At 42.0% G+C, this 21,967-nt stretch overlaps 1 protein-coding gene and 1 long non-coding RNA gene across 2 annotated transcripts in view; one reads left to right on the forward strand and one right to left on the reverse strand.

The window, feature by feature from the left end:
- Nucleotides 1–1,702: 1,702 nt before the first annotated feature.
- On the reverse strand, nt 1,703–6,058 carry LOC140735377 (interleukin-1 beta-like). The gene is made up of 6 exons (XM_073060361.1): nt 5,938–6,058; nt 5,087–5,153; nt 4,529–4,793; nt 3,739–3,903; nt 2,924–3,057; nt 1,703–1,916 (listed from the first exon to the last, which is right to left on the reverse strand). Exons 1-6 carry the CDS (start codon nt 6,051–6,053, stop codon nt 1,704–1,706), a joined length of 960 nt encoding a protein of 319 aa, XP_072916462.1. The 5' UTR covers nt 6,054–6,058; the 3' UTR covers nt 1,703.
- LOC140735388 (uncharacterized) overlaps nt 1,703–21,967 on the forward strand; it is a 40,004-nt gene continuing 19,739 nt past the window's right edge. Inside the window, exon 1 of the long non-coding RNA XR_012100742.1 lies at nt 1,703–1,874. This is a non-coding gene — a long non-coding RNA (uncharacterized lncRNA). The remainder of the gene's footprint in view (nt 1,875–21,967) is intronic.

Genomic DNA, 21,967 nt, shown 5'->3' on the forward strand with positions numbered 1-21,967 from the left:
TAGTGATGTTATCAGCAAACTTGTATTGGAGCTGTGCTTAGCCTCACAGTTGTAAGTGTAAAGGGACTAGTGCAGGGGGCTAAGCACACAGCCTTGTGGTACACCAATACGAAACTCTGTTAACTCTGCTTCTCCTCCCATAGCTGCTGTCTGACCTTGTGATCCTCTCCAGCATTTTCTATTTATATTTCTAAGAATCTACAGATTTTTGCTTTTCTCTCTTTGATGCAAAGAAAGCTGTTGTACTCTGCTTCAAACCTATTTTCCACACAATGTGCTTTCAATGCTGGTGCTGTGTGCACTAACTTCTAACCAGATGTCCTGGAATCCGCTCTTTCATCCTATTAAACTGCATCAGCAGGTTCAAGTGTTCACTTTAACTGGCAATATGTCCACCTGTATCATTGGCCTATCTAAATCTTCAAAGTTAACTACACACTCAAGTTTGAGTTCTTGTACATTTTGAAATTGTCCCCTTTATTTAAGGAACCTTACTCTTTCAAGGTTTGACATTGTAAATAACTATGAGGGAGAATACTTGCTTGGTTTGATATGCAAAGATGTACCTTGGATAGACAACCAAAACATTGCATTTATGATGGTTGGCTGCATTTAACTAACATCACTGCAAGGTATGTTAGCTATTAACTTATTGTTCTCTAGTTATAAATTGTCTTGTCCTTTCCTTCATTACTCTGGTGATTAACTTTAACCATGCTTCCTTTATGCTCTGTAAAATGAGCTGGGCCACCCAAGGTCAAAAGCTCAAGGCAATGATAAGAAACGTAGCCAGCAGCTAATTAAAGGGGACAAAAATAAACAAGTGGCTGTGGAAATACTAAAGCATCATTTGCCAGTGAGAGATGGGACTTCCATACTAGCAAGCCCACCAAACCCCTCCCCCTCCCCAGATCCAGATCAGCCAGATCAGAGGTCCATGTGGGTAGGAGGTATGAAGGTCGGTGACCTCTAAGATATGAGAGTTGGCAAGTCCAGAGTTAAAAGTCCTGAAGTCTATACAGTCCGAACATCTGTGAGTCCGCAGTTTGAGGCCTGAGTTCGGGGTCCCGTCATCAGCATCCAGAGTACAAAGCTTTTGTTTGAGTTACCAACATTGTCAAATCATGGGGTTGATACTGAAAACCAAAGCCTGAAAGTCTGGAGGACTGTGTGTGAGTGTGTGTAAAGGATGGAAGGAAGTGGCTTGTGGGCATGCTATGTTTGTGCTGGAATGTATGACGACACTTGGGGGCTGCCCAGCTTGTCATTAGGTGTAACTTGGTGTGTTGGTGCTTAACGGATACCACGTATTTTAATCTACATACAATAAATCAGTCTGAATCTGAGAATATTAAGGAAATATGAGAAATGAAGAGGGGGACTTGTTATTTGAAAATAATATATTTCATCAATCAATGAGAAGGTTTCTCCTCCAGTACAACAATAATTTAAATAATAACAATAAATATTGAAATATTATACTTATGAATTCCAAAACTCAGCACACTTTGTTCACCAATAAATAACTCCAAATGATAAAAGATACGAGCAAGCAAATATTGCTGCCTGTACACCTCAGTAATCAGAAGATAGTTCTATAAACTATTAATCATATAAGAGATACTCTGTACTTAGTACATACATACTCTCTAAACCAACAATTTCTGATTTGAGTTCTGAACAGTATAGAGACTTAAAATGCCTCATTTAGCTGTGAAGATCGTGATTCTCTTGTGGTGTTCCTTTACGTCCATTTCAACCGGCAGCTTGTTCCTGTAGGATGTGCTGATGTACCACCCACGGTACAGAGCCGACTCAAACTCAAAGTAATGGCCTGCACTTGAAGCCTTCTTGAAGAACACGAAGCGAAGCAGGTCAGTGGCACTACTGATATTTTGCAAATTCTGATCCCATTTCTAAGCAAATAAATGACAGAAACAAACTTAAGTACAGTTACATTTTAAATGACAAAAACTGTAAATAATATTACTCAGGACAGGTTGGCTTCTACATAGCAGGTGCTGAGCATGTGTTGCTGGGATGGGATTTGTGCCAGCTGCATGTTTGTAAAGACAGCTTTAACCTTGCCAATCCTTTCAGCATTCAAAGTGTTTGTGAGAAGTTCCAATTTGGAGAGCAATGGTATGTTTTGCTCTGTTTAAACTTCTCATCGCTTAATTATCTATAATATGTAAATTGCTAACAATTCAGTTTTGAAACTGTTCTGAGATGGCTGACCTGAATTAGGGAGGGGACATGGATCTCAACATTGCAGGATTGGGGACTAAAGTACAGAGTACTGACCACTGACCACACAGATTAGTGTGTTAAGTGAGGATTTAGTTGTGAAATCACTCTCCAGTCAAGAGCTTTCAGTTTCAATGATCAGCTCTGTAGAAAATGTATTTTTTTCGATAGAGAGAGAGAGAGCTTTCAGTCTATCTTCTCAATGCTAGCTTTTGATTGTGCCATTTTACTCATTTTTCCAATAATTTATTCTTTGTTCTGTTCCTTGCCATCAATTCACTTTGATTTTCCTGCTATGCAGCAACACCGTGGGTAACCAGCAGGGGACAGTTAACCTGCACATCTTTGGGTATGGAGGAAAGTGGAGCACGTGGAGCAAACACACATCCAAACTGGAAAGTGGCCAGTACCGTGGAAAGGAAATTCTTCAGGAGGAATTTAGATATGGTGAAAGGTGTTGGAAGGTTTCTCCCTGAGGTTCTGGAACCTTAAAAAATGCTGGATATAGGCTAACAAAGCCAGTGTAAGGGAGACATTTTGAAAAGTGGATCAAATTCAGTCACATACGATTTGTAGAAGGGTCAAGGAAAAGGTGGAAGCAGAGGCAGATTCTCCAGATGACAATACATGAGACTGTGTACCAGTCAGTTAACCACGTGCATACATGATTTCTTACCTCCACCCGCATCCTGGGATTGTCCGGTGGCCCTGAGCACGAGAGGAACATATTCTGATTGTTTATTCCCAGAACAACTGGCAGGTAATTTACTTCATTGGCAGTTGCCTTGTAGTACCTCACATTCAGCGTTACTGTCAACCAAAGGAGGGTTATTTTAGCACAGTCATCAAAACATATATATGCTCATATCAATAGACAGTAGACAATAGTCAATCTATAAGAGCTCTATCTAACTCTCTCTTGAATGCATCCAGAGACTTGGCTTCCACTGCTTTCTGGGACAGAGCATTCCACATATCCACCACTCTCTGGATGAAAAAGTTTTTCCGCATCTCTGTCCTAAATGGCCTACCCCTTATTCTTAAACTGTGGCCTCTAGTTCTGTAAAAGTGTTAATAATCAATAAAAGTGTTACAATTTGGTAGCTAGTTTATTTGGAGTTATAACCAAGCCATTCATTGGATCTAAGTAAACTGAGGCCATGAATGGAGCATGACACATTGGTGCGGGACAACTATTCGGACTCCCATTCCTACCCATGATTCATTCATAACTTTGCTTAGCTCTATGTTGCTATTTCAGCTGGAGAAGCATACTGATGACAGTGTTAAATAAAATGTCACAGCCTGAAGGCAGCACATGTTTAGGGAGTTAAAGGTATGAGAGCGACATGTGAAAAGGAATTGAAGAGATTTCCTCTTTTGTGCAATGTTCCTTCCCATTTGTCATAACACCTTGAAGATTTAGATACTTCTGCCAATCTTTCCGTATGTTAAGTACAACAGAAAAGTGGAAGCATAAAGTTTACCCACCTTCGTCTGATGGCTGCTGCAAGAACATGGCCAGGAGTTGGAGGTTCTCTGATAACCTCAGGCATTTGTCTTGTTCATCCCTCACCTGCTGACACTCAGTCTTCATGAACCTGTAGGAGCTGGGCACCACTTCAGCATCTTCATAGTTGGTGTAGGTGATGGCTTCTGTTGGCACAAATAAGATTAAGTTATTGATCATGGTATATTAACAGAGATTAAACATAAATTAAATCCCGGACTCAACTGTTCCCTGTTAAATGTAGACCATTACAGCACCATTTCAGCCCTTCAGCCCATGAAATTGTGATGTCCTTTTAACCTAGTCTAAGATCAATCCAACCCTTCTCTCCTGCATAACTCTCCTCTTTTTAATATATCATTCATGTCTATCTTAGATGTTCTTAAATGGTCCTAGTGTATCTGCCTGTGCCACCACAGTTGGCAGTGTGTTCCATGTACCCACCACACTTTCATAAAGAGCTTACCTCTGACATTCCTCCTGTACTTTTCTCTGATCACCTTAAAATTATGCAACCTTGTATATTAGCCTTTTCTGCCCTATGAAAAGTTTCTGGCTGTCCACCGTCTATCTTATCATCTTGTACATCTCTGTCAGGTCACCTCTCATTCTTTGTCCCATGACACTGAATGAGCAGCAGTGAAGGCTCAGTGTCAGCAGAACCACTGGCATCAGGAGCAGATTGCAGGCCTTCACATTGGAACCACTGCTTCCAATTGTAACTAATCACGACAAACAGAGTAACAATACTGAAAGGAAAGATCAGCTCACCTTCTACAAGTGCATTGAAGTTACCAAGCAAGTCAGTATCTTCAAAGCAAGTACTTTCACAGCCCCAGCTGTCTCTGCATGGCTGCTGCAACATCTTCTTGAATCTTTCAACAGCAAGGGTCAACATGATGGCTTTCTCCAGCGTCAGCTTTGCAGAGCCGTCCGTGCTAATGGACGAGGACCTCCCTGTGATCTTCAAGTTGTAACTGTCTGAATGGTGACGGGCAGCGCTCAGCCCCATTGATGATGTTTTTTGAAACGGGCTCTGCATAATGAGAAACCACCAATAAATCCCCCAATTCAGCTTTCACAGTGATTTTAGAGGGGCTGTTCGCTAGGGTACGGAACAATTGATAACCAGGGAGAAGTCTATCCTAGGATTCGTGGGATAAACATCAGACTTGAAACCTCACAAATAAAAAGTAATTCTGATCATGCTTTTATATTGTGATTTTGATACCTCGTGGCAATTATATATTTATTAATTCAAACTTGCAATAATTTTAACAAAAGTATCTTCCCCAAAACCTGTTCTGGTATCATCTATATAATTCTTACCTTGACCCGGGGACAAGAAGTAGGAGATGTAATATGACAGTCACTGTTGTGCCGGTAATTTAAGGATCTACAGATGAAAGAATTGTCTCGGTCAGTTTAGATGGAAAAAGGTAAAACCACCTTTAGTACTTTATGTACCGCACAAGAAAATGACAAACACAAGAGATTATGTAGTTACTGGAAATCCAGAGCAACACACACAAAATTCTGGAGGAGCTCAGCAGCTCAGGCAGCATCACCCAACCTTTCTTTGGCATCTTCCCCCTTACTTTCCAGTCTTGGCCGTAACGTCAACTATTTATTTATTTTCATACATGAAAATCTCAAAGTTACTGAAATAGTTATGTCTCGCTATGAATCCTAGGCAATGGAAGTGGGGCCAGTCAGATATAACCCTACTCCACATTCACTTGTCTGCAGCTGGCTTTCACACACTTACAAAATAATATTTCTGGGATCAGGCAGGATGCACTGACCTTTATTTGTAAATTAGAAAATTTATTCTAAGAAAACCTTAGAAACTATGAACATTGCCACAGTTAACAAATCTGATTATAAGTGGCAGGCAAGTTTAATTATAAATAGCGTATGGCAGACATTTAACCAATGCTGTATTTCCCCTTCACTTTAAACTACTGCACTGATGATTAAGGCTGGGCAATTTCTCCAAACTGTATTCTCATTTTTTATAATAAAAATATCATTATTTTGGTTTGGTTTGAGCTCTGGTCAGACATATTTATTAGCTGGGAATATATACACTATTCAAAATGGGGCACCAGTGTGATTGCTTAGGTACTGTAGGTTTTAAATGCTAAACAAAATTACAATAGAGAAAACCATGGGCTCACCTCCGGGATTCACTCTCAGCCATTGGAATTTTTACTGATCCAGTCTCTGTCCTCATAATGGCGAAGCTCTCTGAAGTTGTGTCTGACTGTCTCAGGTTGTCAGGATATTTCTGCATGAGTTTCTAAAGTTGTTCTGCTGACGAACAGCCCTTGTTCCTTATTTAAAGCTCACTGACCTCGCATGCTCCTCCTCTTGGGTGTGCCACGGTGTTTGGAAATTTTATAGTTGCACTCTTATTTGGTGAATTATATGCCCACTTCCTCAGCTTGCAGATCTTCCCAAAATTAAGCTCTGGTGGCATACAGGAGAAAATCTGTAGATGCTGGAAATCTAAACCACTCACACAAAATGCTGGAGAAACTCAGCAGGCCAGGCAGCATCCGTGGAAAAGAGTACAAACTCTTGCTGAAGGTTCTCGGCCTGAATTGTCGACTGCCCACAACCCTAGCTGTATGTCTTTGTGAGAGGAAACCAGAGACCCAGTGGAAACCCACACGTTCATGAAGAGAACATACAAACTACTTACAGACATTAGCCAGAACAAAATTTCCTCCTGTGCACTCATCTGGCAAGCACTAAATCATCTCTTTCCAGATCTCCAGTTAGTGAAGCGATCTATTTTGTGTTTATAGACTATCTCAAAGCCAAAGGCTGCAGATCAATATATCAAGATGTGCTATGGATAATTGTGTATAGTGGAATTGATGCTTCATGAGGTGGAAACACAAATCAGATCAAAGTCACTGCTATTGTGATCAAAAATGGAGATTATGTATTAAGTGGTCTGAGGAGGCTATTCAATAGATATTCCCATCCTCCAAGCATTTATAATTACTATTAGACTTTAGTGCCAAGACAGCAATCAACCTCAGCCTCTTCCTAAAGTCTGAAGCATGACTGAAACTAATCATCAGTCACTTTAAAGAGTTGAATTCCAGAAGTAACAGTGATGCCCCTTGATATCGTCAAAAGTCGTTGAATACTAGATTGGTCTGTAATGTAAAGCCCATGCTATTAAAGGGGAGAGGGAAATTAAATTTAAAATTTGTTAAATGGCAGGACACGAAGATAAAGATTGCTGATTTTGTGATGTTCACTGTAGGGGTCTACAGAGTTCAGAACACATTGCTTTGCTTTTTACAATATACATGGTTTAAATAGATAGTTATGATCAATTAATTTGCACATGATAGAAAAATTGATTTCTAGAGGAAAGGTTTATACTGCAACAAGGTGTAGATGATCTGGTCAGCAGATCAGAAAAGTGGAAACATTATTTTATCCATGAAAGTATTTAATCAAAGTTTCTTTGGATCCAAAAGCATTTTCCAAAAGGATGGTGGAAGTAAATACAATAACAAAACTTTCAATTGAAAATTTGGTAAAATTTTGAAGGAAGATATGCAAATATGCAATGTTATGGTGAAAGAATAGTCAAATGTGACTACCATAACATTCTTTCATGTGGGTGAAACCTCAAATGATGTCATATAATTCCCTTTTCCTTCCCTATAGTCTAACTCTGAAGATAAAACAAAAGAACGGATGTGCAGGTTAACAGAAGGTGGAGCTGAACTGTTGAGTCAAATATGTTAACACATAATATTCCCTCAGGTGCTCATTCATGTTTTCAAAGCTCAGAAAGATATTTTACTTTTTAACAGATGTGATTCCATTTTCAGAAACACAAACAAATGTCCACACCCATTTATTCTTTCAAAGTCATTTTACACAAAGGGATTAATATTGATAATCAGCTTTGGACTTACTCCCAGTATTTGCATGCCAAACTTTCATCAGAGATGTTTTTTATGTGAGACAAAACTGAGTAACGTAAACCACTCTCATCTTGTGGGAAAGTTTCAGGAAATTGTAATACGTCAGCTCACTAAGGTCAGTAACAGCAAGAAATATTGCAGCTCTCAATGCATACCAGAATGCCTATGGTCAATTGTACTCTATGTACAGATTAGTGATAACGGATGAGGAGCATTTGGTGTGCAGTACTGTGCAAAAGTCTAAAGCACATATATATAACTGGGGTGAGTTTGTAAATTTGGTGGGAGCAAAAACTGTTTGAAATGTTGAGGGTGCAGCACCACAGGAGAGGTGTGGCAGAAGCAGAGTACCAGGAGCAGGGTGGGGGGTGATGCAGGTGCAGACACGTGCCCAGCCCTGAGACACCAGTCAAGGTCATTTGATTCCAAACAATTGGTTTATTGATCATTATAGAATGTGTCTCTGGTGCCTCCTGCTCTTGCTCTCCTCCCTTCCCCTTTTCCTAACTATAATTCCCCTCTCTCTGTCCCCTTCCCACGCTCAGTCCAGAGTAGAGACCCACATCAGAATCAGGTTTATCACCACAAGTCATGAAATTTTTTTTTGTGGCAGCAGTACAATGCAGTACATAAAATTACCACATTACTGTGCATAAGTCTTAAACACCCCAGCTTTATACATGTGTGTAAAACTTTCGCACAGAACTGTACTCACTGGAGTTCAGAAGAATGAGGTGAGATCTTATTGAAATCTATTGAATATTGAAAAGCATAGATGGACTAGATGTGGAGAGGATGTATTCTACAGTGGGGAGCCTAGGATCAGAATTCAAAGCCTCAGAATACAAGGACATTTGGAACAGAGATGAGGGGGAATTTCTTTAGCCAGAGGATGGTGAATCTGGGATTTATTGCTACAGATGGCCGTGGAGGCCACATCATTGGGTATATTTATACCAGAGGTTGATAGGTTCTTGATTAGTAAAGGCATCAAAGGTTATGGGGAGAAGCCAGGAAAATGCGATTGATAGGGATAATAAATCAGCCATGATGGAGTGGTAGAGGTGATGCAATGGGCTGAATTGCCTAATTCTGTTTCTGTCTATGTCTTATGGCCAGCTGTCATCCTTCCTTGCAAGGATTGGTGCACCTTGAGTGGGAACAGAAGCCTCTTAAATTTTTTCCCCTTTCTAATCTGTTATCCTGTTGAGATTAATGTACTCAGCACCAACAGGACGGCTCTGCACAAGGTAGTAGCATGCTGTCTTTATCAACTATGTCAGCAGGGAAACAACCCTGGAATACATGAGAAGATCAATTTTTAATTACACACCAGTTAATCAGAACACTGCCAGTCCTTTACCACACCTTTCATATTATTTGTCTCTGCCTCACTACCCTCATGAGCCACCAGAGAAACCACAAGATGTCTGGAGCGTTCTTATAAAGCCCATATGCTACTCCATTCAGCCCAGGAGCAGATGTCACTCTTACCCGTCAGACTGCCTTCTCCACTTCTCTCTATTTTGTCGGGTCAAAATCCAGGTGGTAGGTGGGGTGGGGGGGGGGGGTTGAATTGGCGGGATGTCAGATGAATCTTTTCCAAGTACTTTTCCAGTTCTTGCTTTGATGTTTTCAAAGTTTCACTTTTTTTCCAGTGTGAAGAGACCTTTAATGAACTTAAAAGGTTCTTTGTAGAACTGTGTTCTTGTTTGTTCTTTCTTTCCGTACAAGATCCTTGGGTTCTGAGCTCTTTGCAACCTTGTCAGCTGGCTCTTGATGTCCACTTGAAGTTGGTTGAGCCCTTTCCTTTCACTATCTGGGGCCTTCTTCCACTGTTTCCTCAGCTATCTCCTTTCTTGAACCAGTTGTTTAATCTCCTGTTGTCTCCTGGTCTTTATTGCTGACAGTGATGTTTTTTCAGTCTTCCTTGTGCTGACTCCAAGCTGCTCTTCCTCATAGCAGTAGATGATATCTCCCATTGCATCCAACTTTTTTTCTGTTGTTCACTTTAATTGCTCCAAAATTTTCATCAAGTTGTTGTTGATGGGTTCCCAGTCTTTCTTATCAGCAGTTTTGGGCCAATTCACAAGCGGGCTATGCCCTGAAATCTTTCCCTCTTTAGGAGGTGTTGGTGGTTGGGTGGTTCCCTCAGCTGGGATTTCTCTGCTAACCTCCTCAGCGTCAGGGGTGCTGGTGCTCTGCAAACTTTGGTTTGTGTCCGGTCTCTGTGCTTCACTTGACTTAGTTGATTGATTTTGCAAGAAGTACTGGTCAATGTGAGGTCCCTGTCCCTGCTCCCTCAAGCATCCTTTCCTCCCTTAATGGAACTTCAACCACTTTTCTGATGTTACTTTCTCCCACCCACAGATGCACTCCTGATGCTTGTGACCCACTATTGCTGCTGGTGTTTTGGTGGTCTCTTGTGCAGTGCTCTCTTTATTCATGGTAGTCTCCATTCCTAGGTCTGTAGCTGTGTTATCAGTCATTGAGCCATCTTGTGCCCCCACTCTAGAGGTATCTTCCTTTGTTGCTTTTTCATAGCCATTAACAGGTGTCTCCAACATGCTGAAACAGCATTGAGAACCTCTGCCATGGGTAGCTAGTCCATGACAGCCCCATTGGGGTCGATTCCCTCCTGTCAGCTGTCTTCCCATGCTGTCACAAAGTGTTTCCCTTGTCGTCAGCTGCCCTGACAGGTCCAGTTAATCAAAATCAAGAAACACAGGATAAGATGTCAATGCCTCTCATGCCAATGGGTCATGAGCACTTGCTCAATACTGCCTTGATGTTGGGAGTTGCACAGAGCAACACACAGTTTTTAAGTGTGCATCCTCCTTCCTCAATGTTTCTTTGATTAGCCACTACATCTCCAGAGGGCTCGACAATGACTTCTAGCATATCAGAGTCACCACTGTTGTGTGTCTTCCCACTCTCTTGATGCTATCCTGGAGCCCAGGAGAGGTCTTTTCTCTTGATCCAAAGCCAGTGACTGCTTTTTTCCACCACCTCTGATGCGAGTCTGATGGTTTGCTGTCAAGTCTGACCATGGATCCTTAGCTCCTTCAGTAATTTGATGGTGGCTGTGGCTATAAAACCCCTACAATCCACTTCCACAAGACAAACTTTGGTTTTCCAGCCTGTCACTGAGCTTCAGCTACTAGATCTGCATAGCGTAGCCTCTTCTGCTCATATGCTTCAGCCACTGAATCCTCCCACGGGGCTGTGAGTTCCATGATGTAGACAACCTGTAGTGAATTGGACCAGAGAACCAAATCTGGCCTAAGGTTGGTGGCAGCAATGTCAGGTGGAAAGCTGAGTTGTTTTTTGACATCCACCAGCATTTTCCAGTCACTGGCCATGTTAATCTGTCCTGTTTCTGGCTAAGGAGGGAGATCAGTTGGTCTTTTCTCTCCCTCCTGGACGAATGCTGTTGATGTCCGGGCATTAGTCACTCTAGGGGCAAGAAGCTGGTTGCTACCCTCTTGGTCTTGTTTGCCGCTGTCAGACTCTTTAAGACTTGGTTGTGACACCATGTTTATCTGCCTTGTGTGAGGCTGGTTTTGCAGCTTGCCAGGATATGCTTGAGGGTTGCTGGAATAGGGCACAGGGAACATGTTGGATCCTCACCAAACCACTGGTGGAGGTTTTATTGAGAGGGAAGCACATCATATGTAGCTCTGAGAAGAAAGCTAAGTCTGCCTGTTCCATCTCCCATATGATCTTCCAGCTGATTTTCCTCCTCTCAATGCTTTCCCACCACATCCTTTGCCCCTGCTTCGCCAAGAAGACAACATTTGCACTTCTATCTGACTCTTCCTGTCGCTGCACTTCCTCAACAACCATCCTCCTTTGGTCTGGAATCATGGCCTTGTGCCAGATGGGTCCACTTGCTGCCAGACCAAAGCCACCCCTGCCCTGTTGGACTTGTCCAACATGTCTCTGTGCGGCTGTTGTTGCTTGCTGCACTGCATCAGCTGGGATCCATTTTCGCCCAGTTGATAAGGTCCGTGCAGCGTTACTGATGGTCTTGTCATGAGAGTCTTTGACTGCCATCAGCAGATGCACCTTAGAATACTTGAATTCCTCTTTAAGGCCAATGAAAGGTAGTTCAAAGACTCCTTTACCATAGAGACTGATGTTACTGATACACCTTTGGACACTTAGCCTCTTCTTTATGAATGACATGATGGTTTGCTCGAGCTTCTTCGTATTTGTTAGTGGGAGCTCATAGATAGTGAGAGGCCACATCACCTGGGGTAGAAGTCCAAACTTTAAGCACCAGTGCTTCAGTTTCCCAGGCAGCATGGTCTTGTCAAATTTGAAGCTGTGCACCCTTTCCACTGCTGACCCCTCGATGAGCACTGGAGTGCGTTCTCCCATCTTTGCTTCCTGAAGTCCACAATCAATTCTTTGGTACCTAACAGTGAGGGTATGAGAATATGCAAACTTCTGAAGGACAGTATCAGAGGTCAGGATTAAACCAGGGTGTCAGGCACTCTGCTGCATACTGAAGAAACCAGCATGGCATGGCTAAAGTTGACACTCAATGGCTACTTTATTATCTATACCTGTACGCCTGCTCATTAATGCAAATATCTAATCAGCCAATCATGTGCAGCAACTCAATGCATAAAAGCATGCAGACATGGTCAAGAGGTTCAGTTGTTCAGACCAAACAACAGAATGGGGAAGAAATGTGACCTAAGTGACTTTGACCGTGGAATGATTGTTGGTGCCAGATGGAGTGGTTTGAATATCTCAGACACTGCTGATCTCCTGTGATTTTCATGCAAAAGAGTCTCTAGAGTTTACAGAGAATGGTGTGAGAAAGAAAACAAACCATCCAGTGAGCCACAGTTCTATGGGTGAAAATGCCTTGTTAATGAGAGAGGTCAGAGGAGAACAGCCAAGCTGACAGGAAGGTGACAGTAACTCAAATAGCCACGTATTACAACAGTGGCGCGCTGAAGGCCGTTTCTGATCGCCCAATATATTGAACCTTGGTGGATGGGCCACAGCAGCAGAAGAACACGAACATACACTCAATGGCCACATTATCAGGTACAGAAGGTACCTTTTAAAGTGGCTGCTGAGCTTATATGCATAAAAGGAGTTTTTAAATTTTCCGTGAAGTGGCCATGAAGACACACTGAACCAAAAGATGCAAGGGTACTAGAATATCCAATATGCAAATAAAATCAGTCATTTTCTCCCAGATATCATTAGTCTAAGGTAAGAAACTAACATGAAAGAATCTGACCAAAGATCTTGCTGTGTGTTAATTATGCAGAATGGATCAAGACCACAGGGATTGAAACTTCCAAGTGCTGTGTGAAGGAGGAACTGAAACCAGAGCAAAATTTGAAATAAGGAAGAGGTTTTGCCGTTTGGAAATTTGTTCCAGTACAAATTACAATATCTATAAGCTGCAGATATGGAACTTTCAGATTATGCTATATTATGCCACTCCCACACACACAACGCTTCCTCATTTGCTTATAATTTGGCTTTTTTGTATTAGTTTCCTATGGTCTTGGGCCCACACTTTCCCTGTTACTTATCTTGAGTTGCTAGGTCATTATGGTCTATGTTTACAGTTGACTGAAATCAAAGTAGTTTGTCATGTTTAAGAAAAAGAGACATAGAAGCAAGGATATGATTTTACTTCACCCCAGTGCATCTTACTTCATCGATACTCCTCTGATTACTATTTATTGATTTACCATGCACTGTTCGCTGCTCTTTACAGCCTTAACAAACATTGTTGATTTGTTTGTTCTTGGAATTTAACCTGTACTGTTTGCCAAGATAATTATAGTTCAGCTTTATGTTTTATATGATAGGAACTGTTATGTACTCAGGAACTTGTTTAGAGAAGCTGTAGTATTGTCGAGAAAGGTGGTTTAAAAAGATCTCAAACTGATACTGTGATTTAAACACCGGGCCAGGTGGATTGAAAGGCAGGGTGTCAGAACCAGAGGCAAGAGTTCTGCTCGCTGTTCCACGATGTGTATTCCACTATGCACTAAGCTGAGGCTGTGGCCTGCTCCGATCTTCGTGTCTGAGTACTCATTTATGCTGTGCACGATTTGTGATTTTCCCCTCTACACATTGGGTGTTTGCCAGTCTACTTCTTATGGGTTCCTTTGGGTTTCTTTGTTTTGTGACTGCATGTAACCATATATATAACCATATAACAATTACAGCAAGGAAACAGGCTATCTTGGCCCTTCTAGTCCGTGTCAAACACTTACTCTCACCTAGTCAGCACCTAAATTACAGAGAAAGGTTGAACAAGTTAGGTCTTTATTTTTTGGATCTCAAGACTGTATAATGTATACATACTTTGACAATAAATGTAATTTGAACTTTGATATTCTCAATCATAATTGATTTGCTTCTTATGTAGCCAATGTCAGACTAGACTGCTTACAAAATGGATGCATATTGATGAAGGCTGGTACTGATTAAAACTAGCTGAAATCTGTTAAAAGAGATAGGCTGAACTGGGAAAAGGCCTGTCAGAAGCTATGCAACTGAGGATGATTTTGGAAAGTGTGAAAATTGTGGAACCTGGAAAAACATGGATCACAACTGCACTCAGTGGCCACTTTATCAGGTGCCACCAGTACCTAATGAAGTGGCTACTGAGTGTATGTTCATGGTCTTCTGCTGCTGTAGCCCATCACTTCATGGTTCAACATGCTGTGTATTCAGCAATGCTCTTCTGCACATCACTGTTGTAATTCATGGTTGTTTGAGTTACAGTCACCTTAGATGATAAGACGTTGTTGTTCCTTTCTGCGCCTTGTGGCGCATCAGGCGGCACCTTGCCATTTCTTTAGCATTTGTCTGTTTTTTACAAGGCTGAGTTGCTAGCTCGACACACAACCCAGCACAAATGAAAAGCGTGCAAGGAGTTGGCCAGGTTCAAACCTGGGACCACTCGCCTCAAAGTCCAGTGTGGATGCCACTACACCACCAATCAGCTTAGATGATAAGATAAAGGAGCAGAATTAGGTCCTTTAGCCCATCAAGTCTGATCCGCCATTCCAATATGGCTGATTTATTCTCTCTCTCAACCCCATTCTCTTGCCTTCTCCCCATAACCTTTGATGCCCTGGCAAATCAAGAACTTATCAATCTCCACTTTAAATGTACCTAATGACTAGGCCTCTACAGCCATATGTGGCAATGAATTCCACAGATTCACTATGTTATGGCTAAATTTCTCCTCATCGCTGTTCTAAATGGATGTCCTTCTGTGCCCTCTGGTCCTAGGCTCCCCAACTATAGGAAACATGCTCTCCATATCCGCTCTATCTAGCCTTTCCATATCAGGTAGATTTCAATGTAGATTTCGGGTAGATTTCCCCCCCTTATTCTTCTAAACTTCAGTGAATAGAGGCCTAGTGCCATCAAACATTCCTCATATCTTAACCCTTTCATTCTAGGAATTATTCTCATGAACCTCCTCCAGACCCTCTCCAGTGCCAGAATACCTTTTTAAAGATAATATCATCATCATTATATCCCATGTTGTATGATGTAGGCAATTATGGTGATTATGATTGTTTTTGGCAAATTTTCCCACAGAAATGGTTTGCCATTGCCTTCTTCTGGGTAATGGCTTTACAAGGAAGATGACTCCAGAGATTATCAATATTTTTCAGAAATTGTCTGCCTGGCATCAGTGGTCACATAACCAGAACTTGTGATCTGCACCGGCTGCTCATAAAACCATCCATCACCTGCTCCCATGGCTTCACGTGACCCTGACTGGGGGTCTCAAAGTTGTTGACAATACTCCAAGTGCAGTCTGACCAATGCCTTATAAAGCCTCAGTATAACACCCTTCCTTTTTTATTCTAGTCCTCTCGAAATGCACGTTAACATTGCATTCACCTTCCTTATCACTGACTCAACCTGCAAGTTAACCTTTAGGGAATCCTACACGAGGAATCCAAGTCCCTTTGCATTTCTGATTTCTGAAATTCCTCCCCATTTAGAAAATAGTCTTTGCCTTTATTCCTTTCATCAAAGTGCATGACCATACACTTCCTTCCACTATTTTCCATCTGCCACTTCTTTGCGCATTCTTCCTAGCTGCCTTAAGTCCTTCTGCAGACTCCCTGCTTCCTCACTTCTTGCCCTTCTACCTTCCTTTGTATTGTCCACAAATTTGAACACAAAGCCATCAATTCCAACATCCAGATCATTAAAAAATATATATAAACATATAAAATAAATAGCGGACCCAACATTGACCCCTGTGGAACATCATTAGCAAATATACCCTTAATTCAAACTTTTTGCCTCCTGGCAACCAGCTAATCCTTTATTTATGCTAGTATCTTTCTTGTAACACCATGAGCTTTTATCTTGTTAAGCAGCCTCTTATATGGTACTTTATCAAAGGCCTTCTGAAAATCCACATAAACAACATCTACTGACTTTCCTTTACCTATCTTGCTTGTTATTTCCTCAAAGAATTCTAACAGATTTGCCAGGCAAAATTTCCTCTTAAGGAAACCACTGACTTTGGCCTATTTTATTATGTGTTTTCAAGTACTCTAATACCTCACCCTTAATTATGGACTCCAGCTTCTCTGTCAGCATGAACCAGTCTGGCCATTGTCCAATGACACTTCACTTTAACAAGGCATTTTCTCCCACAGAACTATGACTCACTGGGTTTTTTTTTGTTTCTTGCTCCATTCCTCTGTAAACTCTAGAGAATGTGTGTGGAAGTCTCAGTTTCTGAGATATACAAACTGTCTGGCACCAGTGATCAAAACACATTTCTTCCCCATTCTCATGTTTGGTCTGAACAGCAACTGAACCTCTTGAATGTGTCTGCATACTTTTATCCATTGAGTTGCTGCCACATGATTGGCTGATTAGATATTTGCATTAACAGGCTGGTGTATCTAATAAAGTGGCCAATGAGTGTATATTGGGATGCTGTACTGTACATGTCATTGGAGGAGGTGAGAAGATATCCTGTATCCACATAGGAATAGAAAGCCCTCCAGACATATCCATTAGGAAACAGTGAGAGTGGAGCTATGATATTCCAGGACCTTGATCCAGAGCTGCAGATTTAGTGACAGCACACAAGTAGTCAAGGTCAGCGAAAGTATATTCATTTCCATTCACAACTGTTCAGATAAGGAAGTGGCTCATGCCCTCTTACAATGAGGAAACAAATACTCAGACTTAACTTGATTGTCAGTATTTTATTTCACTGGATCTCAGAGTTAGGGCTTTGGTGAGTAAGCCGGCTTCGGTGAGGAGAATCTTTCCTACACTAGCATTTGATTATGTTTCATTGGTCTCATTGAGGTGGGTGATCAGAAGCACATTTTAAATGTCCCCTTCTAAATTAAAAGTATGGCAAGTGAGCCCAGTGTTAGAACATAGAACATTACACTACACTATATGCCCTTCAGTTGACCTTTTAACCCACTCTAACATCAATGTGTGGCACATGGCCGAGTGGTTAAGGCGTCGGTCTAGTGATCTGAAGGTCGCTAATTTGAGCCTTAGCTGAGGCAGCATGTTGTGTCCTTGAGCAAGACACTTAACCACACATTGCACTGCAACGACATCAGTGCCAAGCTGTATGGGTCCTAAATGCCCTTCCCTTGGACAACATCAGTGGCATGGAGAGGGGAGACTTGCAGCATTGGTAACTGCTGGTCTTCCATACAACCTTACCCAGGCCTCAGTCATCATCGAAAATAGATGGACAGCTGAAGAAGAAGAACATCAATGTGACCTTTCCCTTCTACATACAGTAACCCTGAACCTCTGCCTTAAATATATCTCACAGATTCACTGCTCTCTGGCTGAAGAAATTTCTCCTCACCCCATTCAAAAAGGAGGCCTCTCTATTCTTTGGCTGTGTCCTCTGGTCTTAGATTCCCCCGCCACAGAAAACATCCTCCCCACATCCGCTTTATCGAGGCTTTTCAACATTCAATAGGTTTCAATTACGTCACCCCTCATTCTTCTGAATTCCAGTTATTGCAGGCCTAGAACCATCAAAAGCTCCTCATATGACAAGCCTTTCAATCCCAGAATCATTTTCATGAACCTCCTTTGAACTCTGTCCAATGTCAGCACATCCTTTCCTAGATAAGGGGCCCAAAACTGCTCACAATACTCCAAGTGAGGCCTCAACAGTGCTTTATAAAGCCTCAATGTTACATCCTTGCTTTTATATTCTAGTCCTCTCGAAATGAATGCTAACAATGCATTTCCCTTCCTCACCACTGACTCAACCTGTAAATTAACCTTTAGGCAGTCCTGCATGAGGACTTCCAAGTTCCTTTGCATCTCAATTGGGATTTAATGAGTAGAGCTTAGAAAATAAAAAATCCATGATCATTTTGCTGACAGTGAACTCCTAGCCTCCCAGTAGTCATTAGGAGATAGAAGAACAGAGGTGGAAACATCACAATGAGATGTTCTAGTAATGTTATAGTAGTAGGGGATTTCAGCATCCCCAATATTAACTGGGATCACTTCAGCATAAAAGGCATACAGGGGATGGAATTTTTAAAGTGTGTCCAGGAGGGCATTTTGAACTAGTGTACTGATAATCTACTAGAGAACATAAGAAATAGGAACAGGAGTAGGCCATCCAGCCCATCGAGCCTGCCCCGCCATTCGATAAGATCATGGCTGATCTGTCCATAAACTCAACTCCATCTACCTGCCTTTTCCCCATAACCCTTAGTTCCCTTACTATGTAAAAATCTATCTAACTGTTTCTTAAATATATTTAGCGAAGAAGCCTCAATTGCTTCCCTGGGCAGAGAATTCTACAGATTCACCACTCTCTGGGAAAAACAGTTTCTCCTTACCTCCATCCTAAATCTTCTCCACTGAACCTTGAGGCAATGTCCTCTAGTTCTAGTCTCACCTACCAATGGAAACAACTTTTCTACTTCTATCTTATTTATCCCTTTCCAGTAGAGGAGGCACTACTGGACATAGTTGTAGTCAATGTATACAAGCAAGTGATTGAGGTGCTACTGGGAGAGAATTTTGCAGACAGTGACCTAGTTCTGTAAGTTTCAGGGTAGCCATGGAAAGGAATAAGGATAGTCAGAAAATAAAGATCATGTACTGGGGGAAGCAGCAAATGAAAAATGCCTGAGGAACTCCGCAGGTCAGTCAGCACCTATGAAGAGGAATGAACAGTCAACGTTTCGGGCTAAGACCCTTCAGCAGGACTGAAATGGAAGAGGGAAGAAGCCAGAACAAGAAGGAGGGAGGAGCACAAACTGGCGGGTGACTGGTGAAAGCAGGTGAGAGGGTAGGTGGATGGGGGTAGAGGGGAATGAAGTGAGAAGTTGGGAGGTGAAAAGGGGAAAGGTTAAAGGGCTGAAGAAGAAATCTAATAGAAGAGGACCAGGAGAAAAAGGGAAGGAGGAGGATACCCAAGGGAGGTAATGGACAAATGAGGAGAAGAGAAGGGTTAAAGCAGGACCCATTCCAGCTTTCCAGTCTTGATGAAGGGTCTTGGCCTGAAACGTCGACTGTTTATTCCTCTCCATAGATACTGCCTGACCTGCTGAGTTGCATATTATAAAACTTTTAAGTCAAGTCAAGTCAAGTCACTTTTATTGTCATTTCGACCATAACTGCTGGTACAGTATATAGTAAAAATGAGACAGCATTTTTCAGGACCATGGTGTTACATGACAGAGTACAAAAACTAGACTGAACTACATAAAAAAAACAACACAGAGAAAGCTACACTAGACTACAGACCTACCCTACACAGGACTACATAAAGTGCCCAAGAACAGTGCAGGCATTAAAATAAATAATAAACAGGACAATAGGGCAAGGTGTCAGTCCAGGCTTCGGGTATTGAGGAGTCTGATAGCTTGGGGGAAGAAACTGTTACATATTCTGGCCGTGAAAGCCCGAATGCTTCAGAGCCTTTTCCCAGACAGCAGGAGGGAGAAGAGATTGTATGAGGGGTGCATGGGGTCTTTCATAATGCTGTTTCCTTTGCGGATGCAGCGTGTAGTGTAAATGTCCATGATGGCGGGAAGAGAGACCCCGATGATCTTCTCAGCTGACCTCACTATCCGCTGCAGGGCCTTGCGATCTGAGGTGGTGCAATTTCCAAACCAGGCAATGATATGGCTGCTCAGGATGCTCTCAATACAACTCCTGTAGAGTGTGATGAGGATGGGGAATGGGAGATGGACTTTCCTCAGCCTTCACAGAAAGTAGAGATGCTGCTGGGCTTTCTTTGCTGTGGAGCTGGTGTTGAGGGACCAGGTGAGATTCTCCATCAGGAAATTTGGTGCTCTTTACGATCTCTACCAAGGAGCCGTCGATCTTCAGTGGGGAGTGAAATTATAAAAATTATAAACTTTTTATAATTATACAAAGCAGAAAAGGGTGGCTAAAGTGAACGTAGGTCCCTTGGAGGATGAGAAGGGGGAATTGATATTGGGTAATGGGTAAATGGCCAAGGCTTTGAATGACTTTTTTGTCTCAGTTTTCACAGTGGAGGACATGCCAAAGAGAGATGATATGGATGCAATGGGAGGTGAGGACCTTGATACAATAGCTATCGCTAAAGAGCTAGTGCTGGGCAAATTTGTGGGTCTAAAGATAACCAAGTTCCCTGGTCCTGTTGGAATGCATCCTAGGGTACTGAAAGAAATGGCAGAGGTTATTGTAGAGGCTTTGATGATAATTTACCAACATTTTCTGGACTCTGGGCAGGTCCAGGCGGATTGGAAGAAGGCGAATGTCAGGCCACTGTTCAAAAAAGGATGTAGGTAAAAGGCAGGTAACTATAGGCCAGTTAGTTTAACATCTGTAGTTGGGAAAATACTTGAAGCTATCACTAAAGAAGAAATAGCAAGGCATTTAGAAAGAAATCCATCTGTCATGGAGACTCAACATGGATTCTGCGAAGGCAGGTCCTGTTTGACAGATTACTGGAACTCTTTGAGGATATAACAAGTACGCAGATAGAGGGGAACAGATGGATATTATTTACTTGGATTTCCAGAAGGCGTTTGATAAGGTGGCACATAAAAGACTTATCCCTCAGATAATGATGCATAGAGTTGGGTGTGATGTATTAACATGGATAGAACATTGGTTAACTGATAGAAAGCAGAGAGTTGGGATATATGGGTGTTTCTCTGTTTGGCAATCAGTGGTGAGCGGTGTGCTGCAGGAGTCAGTGTTGGGCTCGCAACTGTTCACAATATACATTAATGGTCTGGAAGAGGAGACCATGTGTAGTGTATCTAAGTTTGCTGATGACACTAAATTGAGTGGAAAAGCAAATTGTGCAGAGGATACAGAGAGTCTGCAAAGAGATATAGTTAGATTAAGTGAGTGGGCAAGGGTCTTGCAGATAGAGTACAATGTTGGCAAATACGAGGTCATCCACTTTGGAAGAAAAAAATGGAAGATCAGATTATTATTTAAATGGTAAAAGATTGCAGCATGCTGCCGTGCAGAAGGACTTGGGAATGCTTGTGTATGGATTGCAAGAGGTTGATTTGCAGATGCAGTAGGCTATCAAGAAAGCAAATGGAATGTTGGCCTTCACTGCTAGAGGGATTGAATTTAAGAGCAGGGAGGTTATACTGCAACTGTACAGAATACTGGGGAGGCCACATCTGGAGAACTGCATGCAGTTCTGGTCTCCATATTTGAGGAAAGATATACTGGCTTTGGAGGCGGTGCAGAGGAAGTTCACCAGCTTGATTTCAGAGATGAGGGGGTTAGACTATGAAGAGAGATTGAATCACCTGGGACTGTATTTACTAGAATACAGAAGGATGAGAGGAGATTATAGAGGCAGGAAAGTTGTTTCCACTGATAGGTGAGGCTAGAGCTAAGGTACGTAGCCTCAAGATTCGGGGGAGTAAGCTTTCCCAAGGAGTGGTGAATCTGTGGAATTCTCTGCCCAATTAAGCAGTGAAGGCTACCTTAGTAAATATATTTAAGACAAGGTTGGATGTATTTTTTGCATGGTCGAGGAATTAAGGGTTATGGGGAAAAGTCAGGTAGGTGGAGGTGAGTCCATGTTCAGATCAGCCATGATCTTATTGAATGGCAGAGCAGGCTTGATGGGCCAGATGGTCCACTCCTGCTCCTAGTTTTTGTGATTTGAGTATCTTCGCTAATGAAGACTTCTCATCTGTACTCACATGAAAAGGGACATTATAGCTGGTGAATTCAGAAAGAGGGA

Source organism: Hemitrygon akajei, chromosome 1 (genome assembly GCF_048418815.1).
Source record: "Hemitrygon akajei chromosome 1, sHemAka1.3, whole genome shotgun sequence".
NCBI classification, from domain to species: domain Eukaryota; kingdom Metazoa; phylum Chordata; class Chondrichthyes; order Myliobatiformes; family Dasyatidae; genus Hemitrygon; species Hemitrygon akajei.

Coding starts and splice junctions, on each gene's coding strand:
- LOC140735377 (XM_073060361.1), bottom strand. CDS start 6,053: ATGCAGAAATATCCTGACAACCTGAGACAGTCAGACACAACTTCAGAG. Junction 5,154..5,937: donor GCTGAGAGTGAATCCCGGAG/GTGAGCCCATGG, acceptor TTTCATCTGTAG/ATCCTTAAATTACCGGCACA. Junction 1,917..2,923: donor ATCCCAGGATGCGGGTGGAG/GTAAGAAATCAT, acceptor TTATTTGCTTAG/AAATGGGATCAGAATTTGCA.